We start from the raw sequence: 22,668 nt of genomic DNA, 5'->3' as shown, positions 1-22,668 counted from the left end.
ATGAGTCCTAGTCGTACTGCTAAAGCTCCCCGAGACTCTCCAATCTCGCTCTAATGCTTTCCAAAGTCCTGTGGTGCAATTTCTTGCTTCACATCGAAAATTAGAAGAAAAAAAACAATCCTGTGATTTTCTTTCAGTTAGGAGGGTTTGCTCTCGTCCACATAGGACACCAAGTTTGGGAGTGACCAAAAGGTGAGCAGCTGGAAGAAAAGCAAGAGCTGGAAACAAGTCCCCTAGGGATGAGACCCATCACAGATCTGCGGGTACCGCGTCCTTATCCAACTTTGCGGAATGCAGAGAGACCCGAGCATCGCTTCTCCAACGGCACCTGCAGGTTCTCAGACTCCTGCAGCTGTAGGACGTCCGTCAGATTTTCAAATGTTGGGTCTTCACTTTGCTAATTGCCTAAAAATTAATACAAGCATCTTCTGAATCAGCTGGGGGGTCAGCTAGCGCCCATCGTGAATTTGGGACAGGGCTTTGAGTCGGTGTCACAACAGCATTGGCACCAAATAGTTCTACAGGAGCTGTCCCAGGTGAAAGAGAAGGAAGGAGCGGAGATTTTGATATCAATGTGTTTGCCCCTCAGGAAAGCCAGTGGAATACGGATTCCTGGAAAGCAGGGTCTCTATCTGCTTCGCTCACGGCTCTACCCTTAGCTACGTCCCGGGTGCTCGTAAATCTGGGCTGCACTAGTGAATGGTGAATAAGTATTTCAAAAGCAGCTGGGATACAGAAAAGAGGTGGGATGATCAGGTTATCACAGGACACACGACCTCTGCTAAGGCCGTTGTTACCATCACCGCAGTCGAAGCAGCCGCAACTTAGCGTCCACAGGCCAGGCCGCCACCAGGTTGAATGAATGCTAACGTTAAGTTTTATTGACTCTGTAGATTCGTTTGTATCGACTTGTAAATTTATTTTATTTTATAGCAGTAACGGAGCTATGAGCAAAAGCCATTTTATGTTCATACATATTTGAGAAACACTGCAGTACAAAATAAATTAGGTCAACCCTGAGGGTCTGTGAGAATCTTTTTTTTTTTTTCTTGAGAAGGATTCCATCCATTCATTTTCTTTAGAAACAGTAGATGAGGGGGCGCCTGGGTGGCTCAGTTGGCTGAGCATCTGACTCTTGATTTCAGCTCAGATCGCCATCCTGTGGTTCGTGAGTTTGAGCCCCGCGTCGGGCTCCGCTCTCGCGGCAGGGAGCTCGCTTGGGATTCTCTGTCTCTCTCTCTCTGCCCCTTCCTTGCTCTCTCTCTCAAAAATAAATGTAAATAAACATTAAAAAAAGAAAGAAACAGTAGATGAACATTTTTCCACAACATGTACCTAATCCTGCGGCAAAGGGGAGACGGCTTCCCTAGCTAAGAAAGTTAACCATTTCGCTGGATGGCAGAAGTGAACTCTGTCCACAGATACAACTGGAATATAGGCTGTTTTTCTCTCAGCTATAACTGGCCCTGTTAAAACTTCAAGGTAGGGCACTGGCTTTAAGGCACACTGTGGATTTTAAGGGACAGTTGATTGTGTCAGAGCTCCAAGGGTGGGCGGTGGGAGGAGGTTACTGAGAAGTGGCCTTGGCTTGGCTCGCCATCAGAATGAGTTTTCTGCCCTAGAACAAGCTGTTTACGGAGTCGGTACTATGTGCTTAAGGAAAGGGGGCATCCAACGAAAGAGTGAACGAGATGATGTTTGATCTTGGTGTTTTATGAAGCCTCTATTTGTTATGGATGACGATAAGAGCTAGCCGGGTCTGACAGTCTCGTGTTGTGTTACCATCGGCAGCACCGATGATCCCTGTTTGGCTTCCTTAGTTCCTCAACTTGGCTCTCTGTGCTCGGGCAGTGTGGGGAGCCCCCGTCAACAGGCAGCCGATTAATTCGAGCTAGAAGCGTGCTTGCAAGAGCCATCAGCTGGGCCCTCTTTGGGGAAAGAACACTGAAATCTGTAAAAAGATCCCCATTTGTGCTGATGGGAGTAGGCCCCACTTCATGACTACCCAATACCTAGTGTCTATGTTCTTCTTTCAAAGATAACCTTTAACGGCTGAGGACCAAGATATTCGCTGTCTTTTAGCTCCTTCTGCCTTTTCTCTCTCTCTCTTCCAAGAAGTCTTAAAACGCAAGCCAAAGGATCAGTGTCCAAATATAACTGTCGAACTGAACTGAAATGGGCCTCTGGAGTTTGGGGCCCACCATCGATTGCCAACACGTGGTCTCGGGAACTTGATAAGTGAGAAAGCAGAGTGGCCAAGAGACTCAGATTCACGATTTGGCCAAGAGGAAGGGCAACTGATTAGGAGCTGACGACCTGCCAGCCCAACCGCTGATCTGGAGCCTGGACTGAAACAAGAGGCTAAGGTGCCTTTCATGACTTATCAGCCAATGACTTAGCATTGCCTTATCAGCAATGACTTATCATAGCCAAACTATGGAAGGAGCCCAAACGTTCATCCACAGATGAATGGATACACACACACACACACACACACACTGGAATATTATTCAGTCATAACAAGAATGAAATCTTGCCATCTGAAACAACAGAGATAGAGCTACAGACTATAATGCCAAGCAAGATTAAGTCAGAGAAAGACAAACACCATATGATTTCACTCATACGTGGAACTGAAGAAACAAAACAAACTAGCAAAGGGGGAGAAAAAGGAGAGAGAGGCGAACCAAGAAACAGAGCCTTGAGGATAGGGGACAAACTGATGGTTATCAGAGGGGAGGTGGGTGGGAGCATGGGTGAAATGACTGATGGGGATTAAGGAGGGCACCTGTCGTGATGAGCACAGGGTGATGTATGGAAGTGTTGAATCACTACATTTTACACCCGAAACTAATATAGCACCATTGGTTAGCGAAACTGGAATTAAAATAGAAGCTTAATTGGGGTGCCCGGGCGGCTCAGTCGGATAAGCATCCGACTCTTAAGGAGGGCACCTCGCGGTTCATGAGATAGAACCCTGCATCGGGCTCTGTACTGATAGCATGAAACCCGTGTCAGATTCTCTCTCTCTCCCACTCTCTCTGCCCCGCCCCGCCCCGCCCCGCCCCGCCTCGCCCCGCCCCGCCCCGCCTCGCCCCGCCTCGCCTCGCATATGCGCATGCTCTCTCTGGGCCTCCTGGTTTCCTGCACAAGCTCCCGGCCTCTCCCAAGCCCATCCCCTGGGGGACCGTCATTCCAGGGTGGGTGGGGGAATGGGGGCAGTTGGCAGGGCTGTCCTTCAGCCTTTCTCAGAGCAGCAGTCCCAAGCAAGGTGGAAGGAGAAAAACAACCTGATCAGGGACAGCTCACACGACAGCCCTGGGGGAATCGCGTGCTCTGGCCGGGCCTGACTTCTGCCATTTGGGAAACCGGGATGCTATTCAACATTTTTTTTTTTTTTTTTTTTGGGACAGAGAGAGACAGAGCATGAACGGGGGAGGGGCAGAGAGAGAGGGAGACACAGAATCGGAAACAGGCTCCAGGCTCTGAGCCATCAGCCCAGAGCCCGGCGCGGGGCTCGAACTCACGGACCGCGAGATCGTGACCCGGCTGAAGTCGGACGCTTAACCGACTGCGCCACCCAGGCGCCCCCCGGGATGCTATTCAAGAATGGCGGGGAAAATATATGAGATGGAAAGGAATGGCTTCAGGAAACCAAGCAAAAGGGCTTGGAGTGGGTTAACATGGCGGCTTCCGGCCCAGACTGTGCTTTCTCAGCCTTCCGCATTTCTCCTTCTCTGGCCACCGGAATAAGAATAGAGAACACATTTGAGAAATAACACATATAGATTCAAAGACATCTGTGGTGGGGCTTGGGCATGTGTCAGCAATACCATCTGTGATGTTTTTGCCATATAAACAGAGAGGGGAACTTAGAGAAAAGCAGAAGAAATTGTCACCAGACAGGGGCACGGGGGCACAGGTGAGGGACTAAGTAGACAGAAGGGGTGTGTGGAGCAAAGGCTGTCGGGGCTCAACTCCCTGTGCATCATCCCTCCTGCAAGGGCTGGGGGTGACGGAGGTATGGGGATACAGACGGTGCCAACGCCCAACACCTGCTGAAGGCGTGTGAGATGCCCCTGGAGCCGGACGTCTGGAGCTGATGCCACCGCGCAAAGATGTGGGGCTCCGGACCTTCCAAAGCCCTCCAAAGGACTGGACACAAGGCTCCCTCAGGGCCCTGCTGCTTTTTTCTCTCCTCCCTCTTTAACTTTGCTCATTCCTCCTCTCTGCCTTGGTCTCTGATCCTCCCCCCCCACCCCCACCTCCTGCCCTGTGGCGCCAAGAGGGTGCCGTCCTGGGATGCTGGCCATTTTCCCCAGGGGGCCCAGTCTTTCCCCAGGGGTAACCCAGGTGAGTGCTGACGGCAGGTGCTGATATAAACGCACAGGCCTCCCGGATGCTGGACCCAAGACTCGGGGCCCATGCGCTGGTGTTCGGAGGCAGAGAGTGTCCCACGGTCCTGAACCAGCACCACTACCCTCCCCCACAAACACACATAAATAAGCCAACCCAAACATCCTGTCCTGCTGCGTGTGACACTGAAGAAGAGTACTTCACTCTGGTAAGTTCTAGGATCCTTGCTGCCTTGTGTTCTTAAGGGTTCGGCTTGGAGTACCAAGGACTCCCACATCCAGTGAGGGTGCTAGAGCCCCAGAGGGTGTGGGCTCCTGTTCCCTCAGAGAACTGAGCAGGCCTCGAGGCTTACTTTGGTTTGAGGCCATTTGGCCCATTTCCTGTAGAATGAAGGATTCTCCCTGGTGCCCTCCCAGGCCTCCCAGGCCTCCCTGGGCCTCCCAGGCCCTACCTGGTGCCTCACCGGGATTTGGGATCAAAACCTCAGCAAATGGTAAAACAGGATGATTCCGTCTTCATATTTGTACTTTCAGACCCACACAGAGGGAGTATGGGGCAGTCAGGGTAGGACTCCTCCCCCAAGGCATCACACTGTGATATGATCCCTTGAGCCCCGTGGGAACCTGCAGACCTTCAGCTCTTTTCACTTCACGGTCACCCCGAGACTCCAGCATTTTCCGTCAGCACGCTCCTGGACCCTGATTCTCTTAGAACCCGAAAGAAACATGGCAACTGCCATTGGTGCGCGTGTCTGTGTTTTGTGTGACGTCAAAGAAGACGGACCTTCTGGGCTTCTTCGAAGGGAAGAGGGACTGTCACAGCTGAGGGGACCCCTGACCGTGCGTCCCATACCCGTTTCCATGATGGAAGGCCTGGAGTCTTTAAGGATTTCACTTTGCCACGAGCAGGAGGGGCTCAGCCAGGTCACCTCAACCCTCCTCCCCTTTTCCGCTTCCTGCACCAGCCTGAGCCTCCTAAGCTGGGGTCCGCAAGGGGGTTAGTACACGAGCACCAAAATGTCAGGTTCTGTCCTGCTTCGGGGGGGGAGTGCAAGTGCCGACCGGCTTTGTCACAGCCTCGTGCTGCGACCGACGGCTTTTGCTTACAGTAAGACCAAACCCCCCACCCAAAAGAGCCCTCTGCCATGTTCCAGGAACTCCCCCCCCCAAACCCCGGGCTCTGGAGGAACCAAGAAGCAAACAAGGCTGCTTGGGGAAGTGCTCACATGTATTTATTTCACAAGGGAGGAATTGGGGGAGGGGGATCACCAATAAGATGCCACCAAATGAGACACTGTGAACCCCAAACCGGGCAACTACAGGATTTGGTTCTGGGCAGGGCTTGGCCCTTGGGGACAGCATGAGGGACAGAGAGGGACCCGGGAGAAAGGACAGCCTTCCATCTGGGGCGCCACATGGGGCCAGGCTGGGCCGCGTCCTCCTGGCCACAGATGCGTGGCCAACCCCCCATGCTTCTGGCAGCCTCGCCCCGATCCAGGTGAGCGACGAAGGGGCAAGCCCGAGGCCACACTCTGACACCCGCTCTATCACACACTCGGAGGCGCACGCCCAGACACACACATGCACGCGCACACGCACACCACGCAGGCACACACACTCGTAGGCATGCACACGCGTCCATATATTAACTCTGATTTACAAGTGCACCCTAACCAGAGGGCAATCGAAAACAATTATTACTCTGCAGAGAGGAATCGACTGCCTTCTCCCCTGTCAGCCAGCAGAGCATGGGGTGAGATGAGATGAACCCGGAGCATTTTCCAGGGTCCTGCCCTCACCCCGCCCCGACCCCCGTGCTGTGCTGGCCTCAGTCCTAAAGCTCCAGGTGGAGGCTCCCATGGCGGCCTCCCTGGTCATGAGTCAGGGCCCCCTGGTCTCCCGGAGGGCAGAGCCGCACTGGCCCGGCTCCAGCCCGGAGGGCCCCTCACAGCCATGACCTCCCTACGTGCTCAGCCTCTTTCTGTGTCTGGCTCCCTGCGGACACGGGCAGAGCAGCTGGCCCCGGAACGCGAGAGCCTAGCGCCCTGGTAACCATGGAAGCATTCATTCCTTCCACGCCATCTCAGGGAGGGTCCAGAAAAGTCCAGGGCCGTAGCCGCCAAAGCCGTCTGCCGCTAAGGGTTGGGGTGGAGGCTGCCTCGGGCTGCAAATGGGCATCGGGGCAGAAGCAACCTCCAGGGAAACGGAGTCCCAGGGCCTGACTGCCTCCTCTGAGGAGGGGCAGATAGGACGTGACTGAGCGCCACCCCCCACCTTGCCGAGGGTCGGGGTGGCACTCAGGAGCTGCTGCAGCTGCAAGAGACGAGGACGAGGAGGGGCCCCTGTCGGTCCCAGTCCTGATTGTGGCTGCAAAGACGACGAGGAGGACGTGGGGGGTTCACTCCATGGTACGAGGTCCACATCCAGGCTGCAGAAGACACGGCTCCCGGGTTCCCAGAGAAGGGTCGGGGGGCTTTTCCAGGGGGCACGAGCCTCACGGCAGCTGAGCGCCCACTGGGGACACCAAGTCTCCATCCGGGGCCCCTGGAGAAGCCCCGGAAGGGCTGCTGCGCCCCGGCTGGCTCCTCGCTGTCTCTTCACCAGTGCGGCTGGCCCAGAAGACGGGCAGACCTTGTCCCGGGGGCCAGGCTCCGGGGGCCCCTGCTCCTCCCCGCTACTTGATCGAGTTCTTAATCGTCCACCTCTGTCCCGTGCAGCTGCGGAGGATGAGGTCGATGCCAGCCAGGCCCCGGTTCTCCACCTCGAGGCAGCGCCCCGTGCCCTTATTCATGATGGCTCCATTCTAGGTAAAAGGCGGAGAGACAGATGGAGACATAGACAGGGAGACAGAGAGAGACACAGAGACAGAGACACAGAGAACGGACACAGATCGGCGGAGACAGAGATATAGAGAATAAGACCGATAGAGAGAGAAAGAGAGGGACCAGACCATGAGAGAAAAAGAGACCGAAAGGCAGAGAGAGAGGGAGAGAGACAGGGAAAGAGAGACAGGGAGAGAGACAGAGAAAGAGGCCTGGCGCGTGGCCTCTCCTGGGGAACAGTCCCACCAAAATTGCCCAGGGGGAGGGACCATCCAGAAACCCTGAAGTCAGAATGGCCATCGGCTTCACCAAGTCTGAATGGCTGAGCCAGGGGACTGGCCCCGATGGGCGACGGTGTGGGAATGCGGAATTTGCAGGGATATTGAAGGTCTGGCTTTCTCAATCGCAGTGGCTGTAGACACTTAGCAGATTTCAGGGACATCGTCCACACTCCCCTCCCGAGATCTGCCGGAGCCCAGCCGGCCTGGTGCTGCCGAAGGGACCCGGAAGCTGTCCCAGGTGGAAGGCCCCCGCCACCGCCGGTTCCCCCTGGACGTGCCCTGGGTTCACGAGGCTGGCCCGGGGCTGGAGACCTTTGGTGTGCTTTCCTGGGCACCGTTCCTTGGGGAGGTCGGACTTCCCTGTGGTCTGCAGCAGCCTTACCTGCTCTGGGGTGCTGGCCCTTCCCAGGGGGTACCCACCTGGATGAAATTCCAGCGCTTGTACAGGCTGCTCTTGACTTTGTCACAGTCGAGGAGCTGGGGCAGCCGACTCTTGGAGTTGTCCACCAGGCAGCGGGTGTCAGGGAGGAGCGTGGTGGTCCCCAGGGCTCCCAAGTGCAGGAAGCCCTCCTTGGTGTAGCGAGCAAGCTGGGGAGAGAGCAGACGAGAGGTGGGGAGAGGGGGCTCGGGCTCGCACGTCTCATCCAGGCCTCTGCCAGTGCCGCGGTCCTGGCCAGCAAACACTCAATTCACAGGCGAGCCCTGCTCAGGAAGCCCCCTCCCTGGCTGGATCCTGCTCCCCCAGGGCCGGTCTGATTTTCTTCTAAGCATGCCCTCGGTCAGCGTCTCTGGATTCTAGCCTTCTGCTCAGCAACACGGGGGGAGCAGGGATCAGTCAAAGCACAGGACATCTGATTTCAAAGCTTGGCTCTGCTTCCAGCTGGCGGGGCCCCCTCGAAGCAGTCACTTAACCTCTCTGAGCCGGCGTTTCCTCCCCATTTGTAAGTTGGGATTCGTTCATTCATTCCACCCTGCTGTAAAGTGCCCAAAGAGGCAGCTCACCAAAAAAGAAACGCATTAAAAAGCATTCAACCTGATAGGTGTCAAAATAAAGAAACTAAAACAGCAACGCGATACCGCATTAAAACAACAACAACAACAGCAACAACCCTATTCCCGTTTTGTCATGGGCTGGAGCGGGGGTAAGTTGCTACAGCCGGTCAAAAAGGGAATTTCAACATATAGGCTCCATGCTGTTAAAATGTTTTCTTCTCTTGACCCAATAAATTCCCCTTCAGACATCCATCCCAAGGTAAGGATCGCAACCACAAACACGAGTTCATGTCTAGGGTCTTTACTGCACCATTATTTACAGTGATGAAAAAGCAGAAGCGTCCTAAATGTGCGACACAGTCCTGGCACTTGTTGACGGCCCCACGCACAGCAACAAATCCTGGGGGACTGTGGTAGATTGCCAAAACAGCCACATCCTTCACTCCTTCCTTCTATACACCCTGGGCACTGTGACTTTTAGAGCCACGTGCATCAGGAAGTGGACTCTATTTCCCCATCCCTTGAAAACCGGCGACTTGCTCTGGCCCACAGAACATAGCGGAAGGGAGGATGTGCCACATGCTAGACTAGCCCTTTAGCCTTGCATGTTTCCACCCTCTTGCTCTTGGAAACCTGCTGCCACCCTGGCAGGTAGCTCTGGATGGCCTGCCAGAGGAGGAGGGACAGGTGGGCCAACCAACAGCCAGCCAACCACCGGCCAAGTGGATGAGGTTGTCCTAGATTTGGCAGCCCTCGGCTGCCCTCTGGTCCTGGCTGCCAGGAGATGTGTGAATGAGCCCAGCTGAAGTCAGCCGAGCCTGGTCCAGATCACAGAACCGTCTGGCTGACCTATAGACTCATGGGCAACGATAAACCACTAAGGTTTGGAGTAGTTGTTACGCAGCAAGAGCTGACTGATACACAGATGCTGTTGCCTATCAACCCTTCCCGCGGCGGGGTCCATGCTACTTCAGTGGCCTCCCTCTCCCACTCGTCCACGTTGTTTATAATCCTGGATACCAACTTTTGAGGGAATGCATCCAGCTGTCTTTCGCACTCTTTTGGGGGCCAGAGACTGCGTCTAATTAACTTCATTCCTTGCTGGGGGAAAATGACAGACCAAGTGCTCAAAACGTGTTTGTGGATGTTATCAACGTGGTGAACGACATCATTTAAAAGACGCGGCCATGTCTATTCGTTTAAACTCCAACAGGCATGTTTTGAAGAGTTCTCTGTGTGCCCAGCCTGGGAACAGGTTTCTGGGAATGTAAGGACGGGGCTATGTTCCCCCTGAGATAACGCCAATGCAGGCTGGTGAGGGCAATGAGACAGGAAGATACATCTCTCATTTTTGCTCTCACGTCCTAGGAGGTGGGCGGGGGCAGGAGTGAAGATCGTTAATATACAGCTGGTGCTGAATGAATTAAAAAACAAAATGACCAGCTTGCGTGTATTAAAGGCATACCCTGCACCATTTCTAAGCATCTCTAAGTTCTCGCAGATAAAGAACGTAATTCTTACGACAACTCTGAGATAGGTTTCTACTGCTCTCTGCATTTTAAAGACGAAGAAACTGAGGCATGAGGACATTTGGTCACCTGGCAGGGTCCTGGCCTCTCTCCTTGGGACCCTAGAGACCCGATGGTTGGCCGCCCTGGGCCAGAGCTGGGCAGCAGAAGGGCCTCCTCCTACGTGACCCTGGGCTCCTCCCGAGAGCCTGGGCATTTCTGGTCAGGAATGGAGCAAGGAGGCAGCTCTGCTCAGTGCCTCTTCTCCAGGGGACGGGATTTTCTGCAGGGGTCCTCATTCCTGAGGACAACCACTCAGAAACCCTTTGCTTTGATCGCCAAAGGAGAGCCCACCTGGCGCCCTCTGAAACAAGTGACAGGGGCTTTATTAAGTGCCCTTGTGAGAGATGCGGGTAACGTGTGCTTTAAACCCAAATTAGTTCCAAATCAGAGTGATTGTTAGAGGCAAAAAGATAAAATCAGAAGCCCTCCTCACCCCTCCCTAAACAATGTCTCTCTGAATATACTCAAATTCACCAAATGCAAAGTGATGAATGACAGCAGGCTGCCTTTATGTTCAGGGGAAAGATATACACAGCTGCTTATTGAAATTATGAATCAATCTATTATCCAGCAGGCAAATGAACAGTGCTAAGAACATTAATTAACTGAGCATATCTGTGACCCAGATGTTTAAAGAGCGAAGCTAAATGCCACCAGGAGTCAGAGGCTCTCTTTTCTGAGGGTCTGTGAGCAAAGGACGAGATCCCAGCCAGTAGGACCTGCAAAGGCCAAGTGCCAGCCCCAAGGGAGTTGGGCAGGGAGGGTTGAGGAGGGTCCTATAGGATTTCCAATCTGGGGGAAGGTGGTTTCCCAAGCCAAAGACCCATACGAGGAGGGCACAAGCAGAGGCTCTGCAGACCTGGCCAAGGGTCGTGGGAAGGGGACCGCGGTCTGAAAGGACGATGGTACTAAAGTTATGCCAACAGATCTCACACTGCTTCTCATGCACGTGGTGCGTGTCTGGACCTCATGCCGACCACATCCTCCTCCTTGTCTCAGTCCCGGATCATGAGTCTTTGTGGTGTCTTTGGACCACTGTCTAGTCTACCTCCCAGCTCCCCAGACGTGGTATTCCTTCCTTAAGGACCTCTGCTCCCTGTCCTCTACAGGTACAATAGGCTTTTCCGCCCCCAAGGCTTTGCTCCAGCTGTTTCCCTGACTAGAAAAGCTATTTACTGGCCCTCCTCTAGAATAGCCTGTCCTCAACTTTCCTAGACTTCAGGGCGATTCTCTCCATTCCACAGGGTCTTCTGTAACTCTCCCACCCCCACGGCATCTCCTCTCAAGTCTTTGGTGCAACATGCTCTGGTGTCTCCCTCCAAGGTGGTGTAGGAGTATCTCATTTTCCTCTTGACTATTCTGGGTACCCATGGACCAAGTGATGGATATTTGGGCTTTTTTCTACTTTGTGGCTATCATGAATGATACCACTATGAACATTCCCATATAAGTTTTTGTGAGGCATAGGTTTTCAATTCTCTTAACTATATAACTAGAAGTAGAAATGCGAATTGTTGGGTCATATGGTAAATTGGTGCTTAACTTTTCGAGAAGTTGCCAAACTATCTCAAAGCAGCTGTACCAGCTTACATGCCCAGGGTTCCAATTCATCTACATCCTGGCCAACTCTTGTTACTGTCTGGTTTTCTTTCCTTAAAAAAAAATTCTAGTCATCGACTGGGTGTGAAGTGGTATCTCATTGTGGTTTTGATTTACATCTCCCTAATAACTAATGCCATCGAGCATTTTTCATGTGCTTACTGGCCACTTTGTAGATCTTCTTTGGAGAAATGTCAACTCAGATATTTTGCCCATTTTTTTTTTCATGGACAAATTGTCCTTTTATTGTTGAGTTGTAAGAGTTCTTTATATATTCTGGATGCCAGATCTTTTTCAGGTATATGTATGAGTTCATGTATTTTCTCCCATTCTATGGGTTGGTTTTCCACTTTCTTGAGAGTGTCCTTTGAAGCACAAAAGTTTTTAATTTTGAGGAAGTTCAATTTATCAGTTTTTTTCCTTTGGTTGCTTGTGCTTTTGATATCATGTCCAAGAAACAGTGCCAAACCCAAGGTCATGAAGAGTTACCTCTATGTCTTCTAAGAATTTTAGAGTTTAAGCTCTTACCTTTAGATCTTTGATCCATTTTGAGTTAATTTCAAATATGAGGTAAGGTATGGGTCCAGATTTATTCTTTTTCAGGTGACTGTTTATTGTCCCAAGATCATTTGTTGACAAGACTATTCTTCCCTGTTGAATTGTCTTGTCATCCTTGTTAAAAAAATTAACTGATTATAAATGTGAAGGGTTATTCTTGGACTCTCAATTCTGTTCCATTGATCTATGTGCCTATCCTTATGATAGCACCAGAATGGCTTGATTAGTATGGCTTTGTAGTAAGTTTAAGAATTGGAAGCGTGGGGGGGGGGGGAATCTACCCCCAAAACCAAGAGCACACTGTACACACGGTATGTTAGCCAATTTGACAATAAATTATATTTAAAAAAAAGAATTGGAAGTGTGAGTCTTCTAACTTTGTTCTTTTTCAATATTGTTCTGGCCACTCTGGGTCCCTTGCATTTTCACATGCATCTTAGGATTATCTTTTCCATTTGTGCAAAAAAGGGAGTTGGAATTTTGATAGGTAATGCACTGAATCGGTAGATTAACTCAGGGAGTACTGCCATAACAGCAGTTAAGTCTTTCCATCGAAGAACACAGTGTATATTTTTTTTATTTAGGTCTTCCATTTTTTTTCCACAATGTTTTGTAATTTTCAGTGTACAAGACGTATACTTTTTTGGTTAGTGTATTCCTAAGTATTTTATCTTTTTTGATGCTACTGTCAATGATATTGTTTTCTTAATTTCCTTTTTGGAATGTCCATTGCTAGTGCAAGCAGGGTCTTTAATATATCTCTGTGAGCCACCGGCAGCCACTCTGGTACCTCCTGGTCGCTCAGGACTGCTGGCTCTGCAGGTGCCCTTGGCTCCTGCTTCCACAGGGTCAGGGCCAGGTGCCAACTGCCTGCACCCTCTGTGGACCCATATTCCAATGGTGCCCCAAGTCATCTTATCATTTGCCTCACGTGACTCTGCCAGCCCGCATCCTTCCCATCCCCAGCAAGGTCTAGATTCTTAAAATGTGCCCTTCATCCTAACCTGTAGCGTGGTGGCTTGGGCCCTCACTGGTCAAGAGGATTTTTGCCTCCCACTTTGCGGAGAAGTTACCTTCTCTACCCTTCAATACTTTCCTTCCTTCACATTTGCTCATTTCCTTCAGCTCCGTCTCCTCCTGGCTCCGCAGGTACCTTAAGTCATTATTTCTCCCTTCTCCTTCATTTCTTCCAAGCTGCAAGCATAACCAGATCTTTATGCCCAGAAAATCTCCAGTCACAGCTTTCATTCTCCTTATTTTTTTCTTGGTTTTCTGCTCTCTTTCCTTAGTGCATTGCAATTTGGCTGCTACCACCACTCTGCATTGAGATTGCTCTCTTGAAGGTCAGCAGGATTCATTAATTACCAACTTCAATTGTTTTTTCTTAGTCTTTCTGTGGGGCACCAACTGTGGGCCAGAAACTATGCAGGGTGCAGGTGAAACCACCTCTCCTGGAGAGCCTGCCATTCTAGGGCCTATCAGTGGCATCTATACGCTAACTTGGCTAATTGTGCCAAGTTTCTATCTCCGAACCAAACTTTCTCCTCAATTCCAGATTTGTCTATCTAACTCGCCACTGGACATAATTTGGGGCTCTAATAAACATTTCAGATTTATAGGATGAAAACAGTATTGGTTCTATCTTGGTAATGAGAACTCCATCCTTCCAGTTGCTGGGTCCAAACACTTTGGCTTTGTCCTCGCCTCTTCCCCTGACCCACCATATTCAACCATTAGCAAACTATACTCAGATTTCACCTTCACTGCTACCTCGCTGTACCCAGCCACATTTGTCTCTTGACTAGATTAGTACAATGGCCTCCTAATTTGTCTCCCAGCTCTCACCCTTGCCTCCCTTGGTCTTTTTTTTCAATATGGCATTGGATTGCCATATTGGCAATCAATGATTGCTTTTAAAATATTACATTATTTAAAATTATGTTCTTTCAAGTTGGAGTCAGGTCAACATCCTCCAAAGGCTTCCCATTTCCTTCAAAATAAAAGTCAAATCCTTACAAAGGGCTACAAAGACCCAATGCTACCTAATAATAGCTCAACTTCTACCACTGTACCCTTTGCTGACTCCACTCCAGCCACACTGGACTCCTTGTTGGTCCATGAACAGGCCATACTTGTTCCTGTTCAGAGTCTTTGCATTGGCCGTTCTTCTCTCTTGAATGTTCCTTCCCCGGTATTTGAATGGCTCACTCTCTCACCTCTTCCAAGTTCCTGCTTAAATGTCATCTTCTGGACCATCTTACTTAAAATTTCACCCTCACCGTGTATTCTATATCCCTTTTCTTGCTTTATATCCTTCCAAGCACATATTATCTCCTTACAGATGATATCTTCTCCTTATCTATAGGGTTTGTTGTCTGGCTCCATCCAGTAGAATGTGAGAGGCAAGAGACAGAAGTTTTGTCTTTTTTGTTCATGGCTCTATCCCCACCTCTTAGTGGGCTCTTATAGCCAGAGCAGAAGAGGCCCTGATTCAGAAAAGGGAGGTCAGAAAAGGCATCCAAGAAGAAGGGGCATTTGAGTGAAGCCTTGTTGGAGTCAGCCGAACAACTGAGTAGGAGAGGGCAGATCAGATCAGACAAGGCGAGCACATATCCAAAGGCCTAGAGACCAGAAGAAATGCAGGGTTTTGGATGATCTAGGCATAGCTCACCATGAGGGAGCATGATGGCTGTGATGGGGCAGAAGCAGGGAGGTGGGAGAGAGTGCAGATGAGACTGCATTATGTGGACACACGGTGCTTAGGGATTGGGGCTTTTTCTTGAGGAGCCACCTGACTTGTGGGAAAACCACACTGGCTGCCAAATGGGCAATGACCTGCCACGGGACATGATGGAAGGCGAAGGGGCTGATGAAGGTCTCAACCCAAGTGGTTGCACTGAAAGAGGGGAGAAGATAACAGATGTGAGAGGAGCACCCAAGCCGAGAAGGATTCTACCATCCTGGTGACTTTCATTGTCATGAAACAGAACACTTCATTTTTAAGAATCCGTTTTGTGTGGAAGGTGCTTTGTTTAGTTACCCCAGCATCCTGCCCTTTAGAATTGCCTGTTTCCATGCCTTTACTTTCAACCTCTCTCTCCTATGTTTATTTATTTATTTATTTTTTTAATTTTTTTTTTTTTTAACGTTTATTTATTTTTGAGACAGAGAGAGACAGAGCATGAACGGGGGAGGGGCAGAGAGAGAGGGAGACACAGAATCGGAAGCAGGCTCCGGGCTCTGAGCCATCAGCCCAGAGCCCGACGCGGGGCTCGAACTCACGGACCATGAGATCGTGACCTGAGCTGAAGTCGGACGCTTAACCGACTGCGCCACCCAGGCGCCCCTCTCTCTCCTATGTTTAGATGTGTCTCTTGGAAACAGAATACTCCTGGATTAAAAAAAAAAAAGAACTAGGGTGACAATCTATGTTTTTTAGCCAAAATGTTTAGTCAATTTGTTTTTATTGCACTTAATGATATATATGGCCTTATTTCTACCATCCTTCTTTGTGCTTTCTGTGCATCCAGCCTTCTCTGTTTCCCTTTTCTCCTTTATTTGCTTTAGTTGGGATTGGTTCCGTTTGATTTGTTGGAATATTATCATATTTCATTGTTCTCCTCTATGGATTTGGAAATTCTATTCATTTCTATTATTTTACGGTTCACTCTTGAAATGTAGTATTAACTACTGAGCAAATTATTCAATATTCTAAATTTTATTTTTGTAATGTTTATTCATTTTTGAAAGACAGAGAGAGACAGAGCACAAGCGGGGGTGGGGCAGAGAGAGAGGGGGGGGGGGACACAGAATCTGAGGCAGGCTCCAGGCTCTGAGCTATCAGCACAGAGCTGGAGGCAGGGCTCGAACCCATGAACCGTGAGATCATGACCTGAGCCTAAGTCCGATGCTTAACTGACTGAGCCACCCAGGTGCCCTGCAAATTATTCAATATTCAAATGTCTACTCCACTCAATAAAATTCAAGGATGTTAGGACACTAAATTTGATCACCTCCTTTTAACTGCTCAGCCTTTGGTTATATTTCCGTGCCCCAATGTAGACATTATTCTTATTATGTAAGAAATGTTTTTTTTGTTTTTTTTGTTTTTTAATTTTTAACGTTTATTTATTTTTGAGACAGAGAGAGAGCATGAACAGGGGAGGGGCAGAGAGAGAGGGAGACACAGAATCTGAAATGGGCTCCAGGCTCTGAACTGTCAGCACAGAGCCTGACGCGGGGCTCGAACTCACGGACCGTGAGATCATGACCTGCGGCAAAGTCGGACGCTTAACCAACTGAGCCACCCAGGTGCCCCAAGAAATGTTTCTTTGGATTTACTTGTATGTTTATAAATTTCTTTGTTTATAATTCATTCTTTCCTCAGGACACTCTTCTGAGCTCAATCTCCTTCTACAAGAAGAAGTATTTCCTTTGGTGACTATCTGTCATAGGAAACCCTCTCAGATTCTTTATCTGAAAGTGTCTTGGGGTGATTTGTTAATGCAGCAAATCATTGTAATGGACACAACCACTTTTTGTGCAGCTAGCATGGGCTTAAAATGATATTTGTTGTCGTTGATTTGGCATCTGGTTACGCAGCGGTGGGCAGACCCTTCAAAGTATCTAAACTGCTCTGTCGTTGGAAGCTGACTTCTCACCTTCTGCCCACGTGCTCCCCCACAAAGTGACGGCCAAGCCACTGTCTGTGGGATTTGCCACCTCAGTACGACGCTCACTGCGACGCTCACTGCGACGTTCTAGCGACGCAATCCCACAAAGAGCGGGAGAAGCATGCACTCACCCATCACGTGCTCCACTGAGGAGCCAATGGGTGAAGCTTCCTCCTCTGAGTCGGTAACTGCCCCAGACTTGTTGCCTCTCACTTCCCCAGTTATGGCCCACAGGCAATCAGCTCCCTGTTATTTACCCGTACTCCTGAGCTCTTCCCAGGCTCTAAGTTTGCAACCTTGGGTCATCTCCCCCCCTACGCGCTCTCCCATCCCCAAAGCTACAAGTCTTCCCATTCCCCTCTCCTGTGTTTCCTCCTGATCTCCCACCTCCAGGCCCTTCCAGTTTCTACTTGTCCTTCCTACTCCTGCATGTTCAAATCCCATCAGTCTCTGCTTCAACCTTCAGTTGCTCTAGTACCCTCTGATTTAAGAATAAACTTTTTTTTTTTAACCATGATCTTCTATTGTAAGTCCCCAGCTTAGCTTTTCAGCTGTAACTCTTGGTTTCTTGGCTCGGCCCAACAGGTAACTTGAGATCTCTCAAAAACAGCCAGAAGTCTTCCCTGTGTGGAATATATCCCCACCCTACCCCTATCGGATCTCCCCTGGTTCCACAAAGCCCCCGCCCAGATGCGATCTCGTTCAGCTTACCTACTTGTGTGTTCTGTGACATTCCTTGCTATAGCTTTTCGTTGTTGTTGTTGCTGCTATTGTTTTAGGACGGCAGCATCCTACTCGTTTTTATATTGCACAAGGAGTGAGAAAGTATCTTGCAGAAAGCAAACGCTCTATAAATGCCTTTTGAATTGAATGGGATTATTCTAGGTTTGGCTGCTGGGCCCAAGAGGAGAAACGAATGCCATTATCCACAACCCTAGTGCATTAGGAAAAAAAAAAAACAAACCCTCTGAGCTCAAATACAATTAATTCTCATTTAGCAGAGAAAAAGAATTTTCTATTTGAGATGATCTAAGAGGCACACACAACTATTAACCCACATTGAACAGCCTTGAGGGAAAACTGAAATATGCAGGTTATAGCCAAATAAACAAAAACCAGCCAAATGATTGTGGAATGACTCTGGAGCACAGCACAATCCATCGAATTGTCCATAAAAACATGGCTTGCAATTGCTTTCACATTAAGGGTCTTTCTTGTCATTTTAAAACCAGGCCTAGTCAGTGCAGAAACACACTGTTAAATGAAAAAAATGCATTTTCCCCACCTTCTACTCCGGACACAGGGAGACGGGTTCCATCGATTTGAACCTGCTGTAGGCTGAATGTATTCGTTTGCTGCTTGGCCGAAGGAGTGGTTTCTGGTGATTACGCGTGCATGTGTGCATTCTTAAAAACAAACAGACTTCCTCTGTCACTGTCCAGAGTGTGCCTGATCCCAAAATGAATAGGGAAGAAAAATGTCTCCAACTGTATCTCAAGCAGACACATGGTGTTTGGCAGCTGGGGGCGGAGAACGGGGGCAGGGGGGATCTTTGGGGGGGAAATGGAAATGTTGCGTAGCTTGATCAGGAAGGGAGATCTGTAGGCACGTACCCTGTCAAAACTCATCCAAGTGTACACTTTAAATAGATGACGTGTATTGTGCTGATCTTCTACTTCAATAAAGTGACTTAAAAATCTACCTGGGAGCTTAGAAGGTAGGCAATAGAACCAGATATGTTTTGTGTAGGGAGAGCTAGTTCCTGGGGGACTGGATGGTTCCAAAGGCCTCCCTCTTCAGTCTTCTTCCACCATTAGGACTCATCATGCTTGATGAAAGCGTTAGATTTCCAGAAAATGCACCGCTACCAAGAACGAACGGAGAAACACATTCATGCCACAAAACCTTGGGGGTGGTTTTCTTGCAGAGATAGGTTGAGGAGTGGATAGACGAAAGGCATCGCCAGTGGAGGCGGGGGATGGCAGGGTCTGGCCACCATAACTTTGTGGAGAGAGCTGGGAGCCTTCTGGAATGAGGGCAGCACCAGGATGAGGGTTAGAGGAGCTGAGTGGGAGAGGGGCTGGCAAGCAGGATAGTTCACTCCAATCCCCAGAGATCTGGAGACAACTCCTAAGCATGCCTCCAAAGCTCACCCTGAGTTACAGGAAGCAAAGACTCTATTTTGCAATGAACAGATACATTTCTTTCTTGCCTCTGTGGCGTGACATAAGAAGGTAGGATTGTTATCTGGGTGCAGTGTGGAAATGCCGGCAAACACTTGGCTCCCCTTTTAGCAAGATCTTAATTAAATCTGTCTCACCTTCTCATTTTTGCCAATTGAAACAGGGTTCCTGGCTTTGTGCTGTGTCATCAACGAGGCAGTCTATTATATGGCTAAAGACTTGGACCGTGGAGCCTGCTCTAGAAATCTAAGCTCTGCCACGTAATGGTTTTATGATCTGAGGCCTTAAGCCCTGTGAGACTCTATTTCCTCATTTTCAAAATGGGGATAATTTTACAATTTAAGTCATAGGGTAGTTGTGGAATTAAGTAAATTAGTGAGAAGAAGGCATGGGGCACAGGAAGCCCTGTGTTTTGTTGTTCTTATTCCCCCCTGACCTCATGTGCCAGTTGAGAACTGGGCCTTGTTTCTAATTCACCAGACTTCTTTTCTTTCCGATGGGCTCCCACGTGGCCTCATGGGGCCAGCATTTCCTGGCCCCGCTCCTTCCCGGCACTCGGCCACTCCCAGCTTCCTTCCCGTTCTCTGCCTGTTCTCAGAGCTATCTGTCTAAGGGTTGCTGGCCCAAGAGCTCCGACAATACTTCCGGGAAGCCGAGTACCCCCAGGTGGCTACCTGGACCATAGGGCTCTCTCTGCCTAGGTCTGTGGGTAACTTCTAGTTGGATCCCTGATCCGGGGAAGGCTGGATCCCACAGCAGGGTCTCCTGCTACGCTCCTGCCTTTCTCTTCCCCACCCCCCACTTCATTCCCCCAGTTTGATCCAAATCTCACATGCCCTTGCCTGGAGTGGACTTGGAGGGGACTCTCAGAACTCAGCTTTACATCTCTAAAGCCACCCCTTTAGAGGAGAAGCAGCATTAAATGTGGAGCCACGCTAGGGTCTGTCCTAGGATCGGTGCTCTGCTCTCCCTTGGTGCACCCCCCCCCCCCACCAAAGCCCCATCTGCCTCTCCCGCTCTGTCCTCAGCACCTGGTTGGAATGTTCGGCTGCCTGGAGGACATCACTGTGGGGGTTTCCAAGACCCACCCCCCCCAAACTCACACCGCCCCAAACAGAACTCACATCATCCTCCAAAACCCATGTCTCCAATCTCAACAATGGCACCACTATCTACCTCCTGGTGAAGCCAAGGGAGTATCACCTCCAACCTCCCTCACCCCTTCCCTTGACCTCTCCACCAATAATTCCAGTCAACTAGACCTCTCAAAAGATGTTTTTTTAAAACTTTTTAGGTCAAAGTCATTTTAGACTTACAAAAAATTTGCAAATATAGTACGGGGAGTTCCCAGTATACCTGGCATCCAGCTTACCCGAAAGTTAGTATCTTACATAATCATGGTATGATCACCCAAGCCAGGGAATTCACACTGGTACAATCCTATGGACTAATCCAGAGACCTCCCAGAAATTTCAGCAGTTTCCATCTATGTTTTCTCTTCCAGGATCCCCCACTGCATTCTGTTCTCACGTCTCCTTAATTTCCTCCTGTCTGGGATAGCTCCTCAGTCTTCCCTTGTTTTTAATGACCTTGACACTTTTGAAGAGTACCAGGCAATTATTTTGTAGAATGTCCCTCAATTTGGGTTTGTCCGATGTTTTCTCACAATTAAAGTCATAGTTGTGCATTTTTAACAAGACAAACCACAGAGGTGAGGCTGTGCCCTTCTCAGGGCATCAGATCAGGGGTCTGTGAGGTCTCATTACTAGTGACGTTAACCTTGATCACTTGGTTAAGGCGGTGTCTTTTGGGCTTCTCAACTGTGAAGTTACTATTTTCCCTTTATAAAGGGAGATACTCAGAAACTGAAAATATCTCCGTTTTCATCATATTTTCACCCACCAAGTTTAGCGTCCATTGTTACTTCTGGACTTCAACAGATATTACTGGCATGACTGCCTCGGGGTGATTTGCACTTTCCACATTCCTTCTACATTTGCTAAGCGGACTTCTACTGAAGGAAGAGCTATCCTTTCTCTCCATGAGTTTGTCACTGTGGACTCATGCATTTTTAAAAAGTCATACGATGGAACCACAAAAGGCCCCGAATAGCCAAAGTAATTTTGAAGAAGAAGACCAAAGCAGGAGGCATCACAATCCCAGACTTTTTAGCCTCTACTACACAGCTGTCATCATCAAGACAGCATGGCATTGGCACAAAAACAGACACATAGACCAATGGAATAGAATAGAAACCCCAGAACTAGACCCACAAAACGTATGGCCAACTCATCTTTGACAAAGCAAGAAAGAACACCCAATGGAAAAAAGACAGCCTCTTTAACAAATGGTGCTGGGAGAACTGGACAGCAACATGCAGAAGGTTGAAACTAGACCACTTTCTCACACCATTCACAAAAATAAACTCAAAATGGATAAAGGACCTGAATGTGAGACAGGAAACCATCAAAACCCTAGAGGAGAAAGCAGGAAAAGACCTCTCTGACCTCAGCCGGAGCAATCTCTTACTCGACACATCCCCAAAGGCAAGGGAATTAAAAGCAAAAATGAACTACTGGGGCCTCATGAAGAGAAAAAGCTTCTGCACAGCAAAGGAAACAACCAACAAAACTAAAAGGCACCCAACAGAATGGGAAAAGATATTTGCAAATGACATATCGGACAAAGGGCTAGTATCCAAAATCTATAAAGAGCTCACCAAACTCCACACCCGAAAAACAACCCAGTGAAGAAATGGGCAGAAAACATGAATAGACACTTCTCTAAAGAAGACATCCGGATGGCCAACAGGCACATGAAAAGATGCTCAACGTCGCTCCTCATCAGGGAAATACAAATCAAAACCACACTCAGATACCACCTCATGCCAGTCAGAGTGGCCAAAACGAACAAATCAGGAGACTATAGATGCTGGAGAGGATGTGGAGAAACAGGAACCCTCTTGCACTGTTGGTGGGAATGCAAACTGGTGCAGCCACTCTGGAAAACAGTGTGGAGGTTCCTCAGAAAATTAAAAATAGACCTACCCTATGACCCAGCAATAGCACTGCTAGGAATTTACCCAAGGGATACGGGAGTGCTGATGCATAGGGGCACTTGTACCCCAATGTTTATAGCAGCACTCTCAACAATAGCCAAATGATGGAAAGAGCCTAAATGTCCATCCACTGATGAATGGATAAAGAAATTGTGGTTTATATACACAATGGAGTACTACATGGCAATGAGAAAGAACGAAATCTGGCCCTTTGTAGCAACGTGGATGGAACTGGAGAGTGTGATGCTACGTGAAATAAGCCATACAGAGAAAGACAGATACCATATGGTTTCACTCTTATGTGGATCCTGAGAAACTTAACAGAAACCCATGGGGGAGGGGAAGGAAAAAAAAAGAGGTTAGAGTGGGAGAGAGCCAAAGCATAAGAGACTCTTAAAAACTGAGAACAAACTGAGGGTTGATGGGGGGTGGGAGGGAGGGGAGGGTGGGGGATGGGTATTGAGGAGGGCACCTTTTGGGATGAGCACTGGGTGTTGTATGGAAACCAATTTGACAATAAATTTCATATTTTGAAAAAAAATTAATTTATGTGCATTCTTAAAAAAAATAAATAA

At 49.1% G+C, this 22,668-nt stretch overlaps 1 protein-coding gene across 1 annotated transcript in view; it reads right to left on the bottom strand.

Annotated features, from left to right (window-relative positions):
- Nucleotides 1-5,565: 5,565 nt before the first annotated feature.
- Nucleotides 5,566-22,668, bottom strand: part of GALNT17 (polypeptide N-acetylgalactosaminyltransferase 17) — a 451,305-nt gene continuing 434,202 nt past the window's right edge. The window contains exons 10-11 of the mRNA XM_043559874.1: nt 7,879-8,046; nt 5,566-7,158 (exon numbers count right to left, since the gene is read on the bottom strand). Coding sequence (XP_043415809.1) covers nt 7,030-7,158; nt 7,879-8,046 — 297 coding nt within the window. The 3' untranslated portion in view covers nt 5,566-7,029. The remainder of the gene's footprint in view (nt 7,159-7,878; nt 8,047-22,668) is intronic.

This window comes from Prionailurus bengalensis, chromosome E3, assembly GCF_016509475.1.
Source record: "Prionailurus bengalensis isolate Pbe53 chromosome E3, Fcat_Pben_1.1_paternal_pri, whole genome shotgun sequence".
Classification (NCBI taxonomy): domain Eukaryota; kingdom Metazoa; phylum Chordata; class Mammalia; order Carnivora; family Felidae; genus Prionailurus; species Prionailurus bengalensis.
The sequence above is the reverse complement of the archived record's forward strand: the minus strand, read 5'-3'. Positions and strand labels throughout refer to the sequence as shown.